The 11,976-nt window shown below is 37.7% G+C and overlaps 1 protein-coding gene across 1 annotated transcript; it reads left to right on the plus strand.

Annotated features, from left to right (window-relative positions):
* Positions 1–703: 703 nt before the first annotated feature.
* On the plus strand, positions 704–9,602 carry LOC139443140 (uncharacterized). The gene is made up of 9 exons (XM_071224087.1): positions 704–852; positions 2,359–2,464; positions 2,738–2,806; positions 3,038–3,094; positions 4,109–4,177; positions 4,402–4,476; positions 4,927–5,240; positions 5,823–5,930; positions 6,510–9,602. Exons 2-9 carry the CDS (start codon positions 2,452–2,454, stop codon positions 7,017–7,019), a joined length of 1,215 nt encoding a protein of 404 aa, XP_071080188.1. The 5' UTR covers positions 704–852; positions 2,359–2,451; the 3' UTR covers positions 7,020–9,602.
* The last annotated feature ends 2,374 nt before the right edge of the window (positions 9,603–11,976 follow it).

Below are 11,976 nucleotides of genomic sequence, written 5' to 3' on the forward strand. Positions count from 1 at the left end.
GATTGGGGTTTGTTTTACCATAGCCCTGGCAAAATGTATTTAGATACATGTATTAAACGATCTGGTAATGCATACACTGAAGTTGACTTAAGTTATATCATTATTCAACCATATGAAAACTCAGAAGAAAATGCGAAAATTAGTGACTTGTAGTGTAACCATAGAGTGCTAGATAATTTTTGTCAATAAACAATATTTCATGTGACTAACCACATTTCCGGGTAGTTCTGTGGGTACCCGGGGCCCACTCGGTACTCGGTACTCTTGCGTTTTTGTTTGACAAACATTTCATAACAAAAGTAAATCAACACCGTCATTGTGTTGCGGTGTTTCTTTTTCATGGCAATGGTTCTGCAAATATTATTAGTATGGCCTAATTACAACCGTGGATATCTTATAATTGATTTCAATAAGTGCAGAATATTGATTTAATGCGTTGTTTATCGTAGCGAGCGAAGGGTGAAAACTTCAATTTCGATGTGTCAAATGTTTTGCTCCTAAACTTTAATATATTTTTCATTCATTTATTGTTTTACTTTTTTTACTTTTATATATCCGGAGGATAAGAATGATGCTCTTCCTAAGCCTGCATCCACTCACTCAAATTTCAAGGATATTGGGTATGTTTTGATATTTGAGTGTGGTCGGCAAGTACATTGTGTTTTGAGTTACTTCCCTTCAACAATAGCTTTCATGTCTAAAAGATGTTTATCTCTTCAGATGTTATTTAATCCCCCAAGCTGCATGGAATACAAGGTTTTCAGAAACTAGTGATTCTGTCATTCTTCATATTTAGATGTTTGCTTTTTGCATTTATGCATCTAAATAAGCTTAATTTCCATACATAACAAGGTAAGTCTGCGAGTTGATTCCACGGTTCAAAGACCCTACCGCTGGCACCAGCTGCTTCCAGTTACAGTGTCAGTGTGTGCATGTGTATGTCTGGACTAAACAAAGGATTCGTTGAAAACATCTTTTGGTCTCTATAACCAAATATGATCTTATGACACAACGTGTTTCTCCGTCATATTTTGACCTATTTCTTCTGCCCTGACACTCTTGAATCTGTTGGCCCAGACCATATGGCCTCTGGCTGAACCAAATAAGCTGCAAAGTTGATGTTACTAGGGGTGGAATGAGTCCAAATTTACTACCCGGGTACCCACCCCCCTATTACCCAGCCCCCTATTACCCGACCCTACCCAGCTACCCGCTGTAGGTCTTAGGAGATAGCTGATAGGTACAAAATGTCTGATTGGGAAACGTTTGACCGTACTCCTGTCAAAATGTATTTAGATACAGGTATAAAATGATCTGGTCATGCCTAAACTGAAGTTGACTAAAGTTTTATCTTTATGCAAACATATAAAGTCAGAAGGAATGTGTGCATAGTCAGAAAGAAATGTGACTATTTGTTATTTAAAGTGATAGAGTTCTAGATAATTTTTGCCATTAAATAATAATATAATCACGTGGCTAACCACGGGTCCATGTAGTCCTGTGGGTACCCAGATCCTACTCAGTACCCACCTGACCCTAGACCCGAGTCCCAGCCCCAGATGTTTCAGCCAATTATAACCTGGTCAAGAGATTCAGATCCTTGTCTCAATATGGCATCATGGTATTCCTATTTGAAGACTCATTAATAGACATTTATCAGCCACATTTTCAAATAGCAAAGAGAAATTTTGTAAATTATGTATGTGTTCGGTGCCAAGTCAAAATAGACAGTGTTAAAACAGTGTCTGTCATCTGAAGTGTAGTCCAAATATATCCAATACAGCCCATAATGTTTGGCAAGTCTAGATTACTGCAGTGTTTGAAAATGAAGAAAGTCTCTGGGCCCCTTTTTATTATATTTCATAACTATGATTTAACAATTGTTTTTTCTGTAAAGTATGTTCATTTCAGAGATGAGATGTTAGTCCATCTGAAAGTGATGCATCCATAATCATCCAATCTCATTAAAATCAGATTTTAATGAGACTGACAATCATCGCTATCAATGATGATGTTTTAATTTATTCAAGAGTTTTGAATCTGATTACCAATATGACCATTGTTCAAGACATGTTTTTCTTCAAATTGAAGAAATTTGATTGAAATTTGATATTTGTGTAGTTTTAACTGTTTGTTGTGGGGATCAGCTCATATGTGCTAGAGGCCAAAGCCATTGTTATGGTCATCAGGAAATGTTGGTTGCATCATAGATTGCCAGCTATAGGCATGATAGGATTCTCTTGGTTAAAAAACTTTCTTAGGGTTGCTTTCTGTGTCATGTTTCAGATTTGGTTCTACTGTTACCATGGTTACTATCTGACACATGTTCACTACATCTTTTTCTTATATTTCTTTAAGATGAAGACTTGCTTGAAATATGTTGCATGATGGATGAGGGTCACATGATCAGTCACATGATAGGCGCAAGGCTGGACAGTTGCTCTGCTTACAATGAGGTGCCTCGGTAAGCGTCAGTGATCACACAGTTGAATAGAGATATACACTATTGTACAGTAACATCAGGAAATTGTCTGTAATAATTGTTAATTATGTCACTTAAATAAATTGTCATGTCCAGATTATCTGAGACCAGACTTACCATGTTTACATGACATCACTTTTTGCACTATGATAATTAACACAAGGAAATGTAAATTAAACTCCGCCATTAATTTTCATGTTTAATTATCCATGTTCAGTATTGCTATTTTGTCATGAGTATATCTTTTGTCTTAAGGTCCTAGGAAATGGCGATGGATTTTAACGACATTGCTGATAGGTGTGTTCCTGTACCTGGTGAACCTTGGTGAGAAAATTCATTTTTTGTGAAAATCATAAACAAAAACATTGAGAGTAAAATTGTATGTGTAACTACCATGGCTATAACTGTTTTGGTTTTGATAATTGACAGTCATTTTCTTTTTGCATCCATTGGGTTTTCAATTTTTCTGCATATACCCTCTTAGAATCAAATATTTGGCACCCGACAAAGCATTATGTGATGAAAACATTAATTTTGTTCTTTGTCTCTCTCTAGGTCAACAAAGTGAGAAAAGTGTTCGCAAAGATTATGTGGAAAACCTCCGCCCCTCATGTACGTAAAACAGTAAATATTTTGTCTTCTTGCTAATAATTTACAATTTCCTCATCTTCATTTTGGTCAAGTTGGCTTATGATGTGAGGTATAAACAAGATTGTTGGAAGAAATAAGCCTCTTACTTATATGATTTTTTGTTTGTTTGGTTGTTGCTTAACATTGCACTCAGCTATATGACGGCGGTCTGTAAATAATTGAGTCTGGACAAGACAATCCAGTGACTGATATCATTAGCATCTATCTACGCAATTGGGATACGATGACATACATCAGCCAAGTCAGCGAGCCTGACCTACCCATCCCGTTAGTCGCATCTTACAACAAACATGGTCGCCTTTAACGGCAAGCATGGTTTGCTTAAGACCTATTGTAACCCGGATTTTCACAGGTTTTATTTATTTGAAACATGCAAGCTTTATGAGAACTTCTCCTTGTAACTATAGCAACCAAGTAGGAATTAATAGATCCAGTTGAAATAAGACATTTTGCCTGGAAGTACAATAACTTGATTATTATCCACTTGACACAAACGAATTAGCAATAAATCTAAAGTAGTCGTGCTGAAAATGTATTTGCCTCAAACACCAAGAAAAATATACTTGTCAATATATGGTACAAATATCTCTAACACATTGTCAGAAAAGATGTTGAAACTGGCATACTGTATACTCATTTATGTTCAATGTGATTGCTTCTTGAACCTTGCACAACATTTACAAATGAAGCCACATGTATGTTATATAAAAACTTGGAAACTGTTTGTTCATCTTTTGTAGAACTTTATTTGTGGCTTATCTTTGCTCTCAGACTTTTTACTTCCAATTCAGAAAATAGTCAACTATGCTGAGCATGTTTTACACATGTTTCTATTCTGTTCCTCTGTTTAGAGAATGAACAGTGATAAATAAATATTATTGTATAATTATTAAGGGTAACAATTACCCAACAACGTTTAGTTACTATGGTTAAAGATTAATGATAATGTCTGCAAATGATGATGATGTTTTTCAGCTGTTCTGTCCCTGAGATACCCGAAAGTAGACAAATGGGACCTGGAACATATACTTGGCACGTTCTCAGGTAAGTAGATGATATTCCATCTCTTCAGCTGGTGACAAAGCAGTAGTGTATTGAAGGGGTTGAACCGATTGACCCAAGTCACTTCCCCTTTCACTTAAAAAATAATATAAGAATTTAATATGGTACCAAGTTTACAAAAATGTTTCAACTCGCATAATTTTATTTAAATACTCATGTATGAGTATAGGTTTAATATTTTTCTCAGTTTAAGTTTATGTTTTCAGAACATCGAAGCATCAAGCGCAACTTTGCCTTCCCTTCCTTCAACCCCCAAGTGTGTTCCAGATACATAACCCCAGGTGCAGTCATCACATCCCTAGCTTGATCAGCAACAAATGGTCTAAGATGGAATATGAAATTTGCAGATTTTTCTATGGCTTTTGTCTTCATCAATATTCTGATGAGAAGATGAATTGAGTAAATGAAGTGAATGGAAATAAAATGCTGTGATGATTATTTAAATACCAACCCAAAGAGTTAGCCCCCTTTCCTGAATCAGTCTCACTTGTAAACAGTGAGAGAGTCAAAGTTTTGCATCACATTGGCATTTTGCATCTAAATTGTAAACAGATTCAATGGGAATTAATCAGATAATTCTTAAGAATTTGATTTTAGTTTTACTTTTGTTAATTTTGGTATGCAGATATGATGATGATGATGTTGGAGATTTAAAAAGCACTTTTGGAGCTGCACATTTCACACTCAGTACCTAAACCAAGTTCTAAAAACGCATCTAACCTGTGTTTCAGGACAGGAGCCATGTGTGGACAATCTGTGCCATCTCACCTTCTCCGGCCTACCGGACGCCAACCTCCAGAAGGCGGAGTCCTACCCAACGGACGGTGTGGACAAGCTGAAGCAGGACATGCTCCAGTATATCCAGGCCACACCCTTGAAGAAGGTCAGCCTGGAAACTGTTGTCATAGTAACAGGATCATCATCGGAGTTCTTCCACGCATCGCAGGGACTGCTCCACATGCTGCACACCACACTGATGGGGACATACTCCAACATCCATCTGGTCTTCTATGACCTTGGTCTTCAACCATGTCAGAGAAAACTGGTGAGCTGCCCTGTAGGTCTTGCTTGTTGTAAGAGCTTATTAAATAAGCATTGAGTTGTTAAGAAGAGTAAACTGGCAGATTCACACCCAATGGCATGGGACATTGCTCATGAACTACAGGTGTGTCGTGTCAAGCCTTGTTTATTTAGGGACTGGACATTTATTGTAGGGGGAAAGTGGGGGGTGGTCACAGGATTTTGATGCACTGAAGTACTGAAAATAACTTCCCTCCCCATGTCCTTGTACATTCCTTTCCAGACCCTTCCTGAAAAGACAAACTGCAAAAGCACTTTATTTTTTATTATAAAATTTGTGTATTAATTCAAATGACCCTCCCCGATAGACAATCATACTTTTTGGTGACCCTCCCCCTGGACCCCCTTCCATTTATGATAAATGACCAGTCCCTTACGAGCTAGTTCTGTACAATATATTATTTGAATTATAATTTTATGACTATGGAAAGAACTTGGTGAGCAACGAAGCTGCATCATTATATAGTTGGTTTGATATGCAGCTATTGTGTATTTGAAACCAGCAATCATGATAATACTCTGAAAGAACTATTGTCTGATCGTGCAGGTGGAGAAGTACTGCCGATGTGAAGTGAAGGATTTCCCATTCCATCTGTTCCCAGCACATGTTGGGGAAAATATGAAATCATACGCATGGAAACCTCTTCTCATACAGGTAAATGCTGCTTCCTTCCAATGGTGCTTTGAAAATCTCTTGCCCAAGGGGCAAATAAACTTACTTTTTTGAGTTTGGATATGAATGTGTTGCTGCCTGTTACAATGATCAAATTTCGAAGATAGCTTTGTGGAACACTCTCACATGTTTACATAATTATTAATGAAATGATGTTGTTCTGTATGTGTCAGCTAATTTGTCACGGTTCATAACTGTACTTGTAATTGTGTGCAATTCAAGAAAGTGTCCTCACACAAGCCATGTATACCAGACTTGGCTGTCTTTCTACAAACTAAAACAAAAGACATAAATTATTCAGCATATGCCAGCCAGTATAGCATTGAATAGTCTGTTCATGACAGTGACCAAAGAATGCATCAATATTTGTGTCTCTGCAGTGTAATGTGCAATAGACTAATAGCAAATGTAAATCATATGATCATCACTCCTTTAGAAGTAAAAAATAACCTAAGGACCTTCAACCAGAGCACTTGAAACATTTTGAAATGAAAACGTCACATGATGTTCTATGAAGTGAACACTGAACATTGATAAATGCTGATGTTTGTCTGTCCCCAGCTTGAGCTTCTGCAACACCGCTATGTGACGTGGATGGACTCGTCAATCCGCCTGCTGCAGCAGGACTTTCACCGCACCTTCCAGCTTGGCATCAACAACGGCATCATGGTGGCATACGGCGAGTTCTCCATGGCCCAGCAGACCGATCTCGGCATGTTCCGCTGGTTCAAGGAGGAGCCCTGCCTGTTCTCCAGCTACTATGAGGTGCAGCCAGGCTACATCATTGCCTACGGGAACAGCTTCACCATGGACAAGGTGATGCGGCCGTGGGTGGCATGTGCTCTCAACAAGACCTGCATCCTTCCTGACTCGGCCGTGTACGACTGTGACAACACAGCATGGAGGTACGGGAAGTGTCATCGCCACGATCAGTCAGCCATCAGCATCATTCTCACACGGCTGTTCCAGCGGTCGAGGGAGCTGCTTCATCTCACCAGGTTCACGTTGAAGAAGAGGCAGAAGGTCCACTATTTCCCAGAAGAACCGTCATGGTTGTGCTGGTTGTGGTAATGTGAGGATGTCTACGTTCATGCACAACACTCCAAGTTGCTCAATTTGTTGCTTGACATTGCTTGATACACAGCCGGAGTATTATGCGCATAGAAAAATGGGTAAATCTTTGGAAGATATTTGTCCATATGCTCAAGAGGTTGTTTTGAAGGATTGTTTCAGTGTTTTTAGAATGGATTTATCATAATAAGACTGCAACATATTATTTGTTTGTTGGGATCACAGCAATTTTTTCTCCCTATTTGTTTGGTGTTGGTGGTTTTTTTTATGGTGTGTGTGTTGGGGGGGAGGGAAAGAAGCAAGTTAAAGATGAGGCTCTACGACCCTGTTTTGTTCCAGAATGTCTAGGGAGAAATACAGATTTTTTAATGATATTAATAGGGTCCAACCCACCCACCACTACATTCTGGAAGACAAAATTGTAAAGAGCTTCTCATTTGTATGCACTGATCTGATGAACAAATAATCAATATGTTGTGGCACGAAGCTGTAAAATTATGCAGAGATCTCTTGACGTGCCAATTCCCCCATCTTCCTCTCTGCCTTTCAAGCTTACTGTCATACAAGGGTATATACAAGGAAAGGAATAGAGAAGCTATTAGTTGACAAGTAGACATGCAATGTTTCCTTGCTAATAATGTTCATCTTTCAAATATCAATTCTCATAATCACTTTTAATTGCCATTCACATATCATTATCAAGTGTTTGTGGTTTTGTGATAAGACGGAATCTTGCTCCATGCTGGTTTGAACAGCTGACCCTGCAGGAACTTCATTACCTATAAAGCTATGATAACAATGTTATTGTAAGGCTTTAGATGCTGAGTATTTGAGAATTGTTCTCATATGATAAAGTGATATATTAGGGAAGTTAAGATGATTGTACATGTTGAAAACATATAACTGTGAATACCAAACTGTGCACATCGTCCATTCCATGAACTTGTTTTATGTTTGATCCTGTACCATATATTTATGCTCAAGAATGTCACTTCTTCAGAGTTGTCTGTTCAGAGCAATATTAGTACTTAGACAATTGTAAGTCTGTGTTAAACTATGGGAGTATGTAAGTCTGTGTTAAAAATATGGGAGTAGAGACAAGGCGCTAAGATCGGTTTGTGCAACAAAAGCAGGAATGCTCTAGAAATTTTAATTTCAAACAATTTATGATATTAGTCCAGGACATGTTGAGCCAGAAAAATTATTACAACTTAATGTTCCCTGGTGTGAGATACTTAGGCATTTAGAGAATGCAAATGGAAACATACTCAAGCATTGTGTATTTGTATCACTGAAACAAGTGATGATCTGAAATACACTCAAGCATTGAGTACATTTGTCAATGAAAGAAGTGATGATCTGAAATATATTTGAGCATGGTATACATGTGTTGCTGGAACAAGTGATGATCTGAAACATGCTTGAGCATGGTATAGATGTATTACTGAAACAAGTGATGATCTGAAACATGCTTGAGCATGGTATACATGTATTACTGAAACAAGTGATGATCTGAAACATGCTTGAGCATGGTATACATGTATTACTGAAACAAGTGATGATCTGACACATATCAGTGTAAATATCCTCTTTGATGCCAGCAAGCGCTGAATGTTGAAAATCGTATCTTATGGGGAGTCTTTTCCGTGACTTCAGTGTTCTATTTTTTTTAATGAACATAGAGAATTCTGATATATTCTATATTTGTATGTATGTTCCTGGACAAGTTGTCTCCCTCAGTGGTGACCCCGATCTATGACAGAGGTTGTTCATAGCCTTTGTACCAACCAGGAGGTTGCATGTTAAAATAAGCTGTTGTGAAATTTAAGATTATTTATATGGCCCTACACATCAAACACCTCATGCACTTTATGCACAAACAACGAAAGTTTGGTTTTGTCTTGCATCTTCATATTATTGTGTACGATGTTACATTAAGGTTTTGTCAGTGTCAAAACCTTGTTTCATAGGTCAGCTTCCACTCATGTTAAGCTGCTTTGATAAGACTGAGTGTTGACCATGTTATTTAAATGCATCTACTTAAGCTACCCACTCACTGCAGCCCCATAGTATCATGTTGCATACATCTGATCAGTAAAGTGGGCACAGGTGGCCCAGTCATCTAAGGCTCCTCATTCACTCTGCAGAGTAATGTCCCTTGGGTCCCCAACAAACCTATGATCATGGGCTCGAATCCCTGTTCATTCTGATTATGTTTCCAGGTTTGTCAGCACCATAACCGTGCTCATGGGTTTCACCAAAGTGGTAAAAGTCTAAGACATGCATCACTTTGGGCTTTCATTCCACATTAAGCTGAAACACAGTGATTATATCTGGACTACTGTTCAAAGCAGAATTAAACCCAACTAACTCACTCACCCTGATGAGTAAGTAGTACACTGATTGCAATATGGTTCACAAGGGTGGTCGACCAGAGAGCCTCTGCAGCTGATGGAATCCTGCTGTACCTTAGCTGAGCTTAGGTGGTGCAGTTGCTAATCTTTCACAATTTGCTGTGCAGGGTTGCTTCCCTTGGTGCAACCAGGATCCGCTGGAATGCAAAATTCATCCCATTTATTATCGGTAGTGTTTCAGCTGCTTACCCATGCTCATACGTTTCACCTTAGAAGAATCGAACTCACTCATTTCTCCTGGAAGAGATTAATGGACTTGTTAATGTCATATTCTCTCTTGGCTGTTGGATAATTCCGGGCAAGTTGAAGAATTGAACTTTTGTGAATTAGTCTAGTCATATTGCTTGTTTTAATCAAATATTATATAGCAAATTTTTGTCATTATTTCTGTGATATTTTCTAGTATCTCGTTTTGTCGCTGTTGCAGTATGCGCATATTAAGTATAATACGTATAGTTGCTCATAAAGGCCCTGCCATAATACCCAGGTGGTGTTTCTTCCTCTCATGTACCCCCTCAGATTATGTACCGGGGTAACAGCTTTAAAACACAGAAACTTGTTAAACAGTCTGTGGCCAAGCACCATTATATCTATACTACTCAAAAGAAGTGAAGGACTACCTGATAGTGTCAAGCTAATCAGCTGATTAAACTTGTTGGATTCTTAGCATAGATTTTTGTTGGTGGAATATTGGGTTACAAAAGCTATAAGTTCATGGCAGTGTTTCAACTTAAGCTTTATCCTATTTATATTCTTGTATTTTGTTGCAGAAGCATGAATATATACTCACCACACCAATTTAGTCAGTGTAATTTAATCTTCAAATTACAATAAAATGACATTATTGGAAGTATAAAACATAATTAATATGTCTGTAATCTTGATAAACCTACAACACTTCAGAATTTTCAAAGTCAACAACAACACTGCATTCAGGTAGACCTTGCTAGCAAGGTGAGAGAAAGTCTTGGGTGTAGAAGATTATTGTCTTTTGATCTAGTATTAATACAGTCAATAGATTTGAATTATTGACAAGGTCATGTTGCCATGATTACTGGCAATTGGGTCTCTGGTAGAAACTGGAAACTGCTAGGTTACTGTTGTTCTGCTCAAATGTTTGAAATGTGTTATTAGTGTTGCATTTGCACGATTTTCAATAACTTGTGTTTGTTTCTTGACATTATTCTATTTCATTTTTAATTTGTATTTCAGCATAGCTTATATGTGTCATCTTTATATTTTTACCATTGAAATTGCTCATTTCTTTGGATATCTTTTTTATAAAAATGACCTCAAAGCAACCGTTGTGAAAAACCAAAAATCCCATTTCCTGTTATCGTACAATTCATCGAAATTACAAAGTTTTTTTGTGGTATGTTTTTTCATTAATATTGAAATGTTCATCAAGCTTTAATACTGGATTGTCACAGGTGGAGACCCCTTGCACCAATCTGGTCCTTTTGTCAAAAGTTTGGAAAGGGAAAGGCATTAAAAATTGACACGATTCCATTTTTTTCAAATAAACATTTTCATGTTTGTGTGTTAGGGATGGGATCTTGAAATTGTTTTACATAAAAGGAGGGACAGCCAAATATGATGCTATCCTAAGATCCACCACTCCAGCCCGAACCCTCCAACCCTATACAATGGCCTATTCCTTGCCTGTGAGGGACCCCATCTCTACCAGAATCCTACACCATGTGAACCACTAAGCAACAGTAACAATTTACACCACTCACATCACGGAATAGTTATCATTGATATTATGTGGAGTACATGATCATGATCTAGAGCTAATTTTCTTTTGCTATAAAACAAACAATAACTAAGAGAATAACAAACTTATGAGACATTGATTGATTCTGATGATGTTTACTGTTTGGGTAGTCAGGATAAGGTCAACCTTATAGAGTAGATGTTGCAGTTTGGTTAGTGGACTTTAGACCACAAGACAACCAACAAGAATATGAAGTTTGTTGGTGCTCAAAGATGGCCTATTCTCGGGACACTTCAGGGTATGTACCAGTCATTCCGGATTATGACGATTATTGCTGACTCAGAAAAGCTCCTCAGGGACATTTGATCTGATATTTGTGAAATAGTGCTACTATTGATATATAGGATTTTCGAAATTTACTTTGAAAGGACTTTCCAAATTTCAACTGTTCAGAGATTCTCCACATTCAGAACAGCAAGTTTGCATCTGATCTGTCATGACGAGTATGAACTTTGGTTTTAAGTGATGTGGGTTCACATAAATGTATCATGGAAACTGATCTGATAAAGCACAAACATGAATCATCAAGCAGAAGAATTCATCTGAGTGTCATATAATCCAAACCTGTCTTGGTAGACCTGTTGAGATTATGAAAATGACTTTCAAACTTAATTCCATTTTCAGGTTATATGAGCATGATGAGATTGGGACATTTTTCCTTGACCGTTTGTTTCATCTCCTCTAAGTTTAGCTGCAGGTCAACCAGACTGTTTATGTCACGGACACACAGGTTTCGTGTTGGTCCTGGCACAGTTCCACTTAAGGT

Source organism: Haliotis cracherodii, unplaced genomic scaffold (assembly GCF_022045235.1).
Source record: "Haliotis cracherodii isolate W230 unplaced genomic scaffold, xgHalCrac1.p SCAF_5, whole genome shotgun sequence".
NCBI lineage: Eukaryota > Metazoa > Mollusca > Gastropoda > Lepetellida > Haliotidae > Haliotis > Haliotis cracherodii.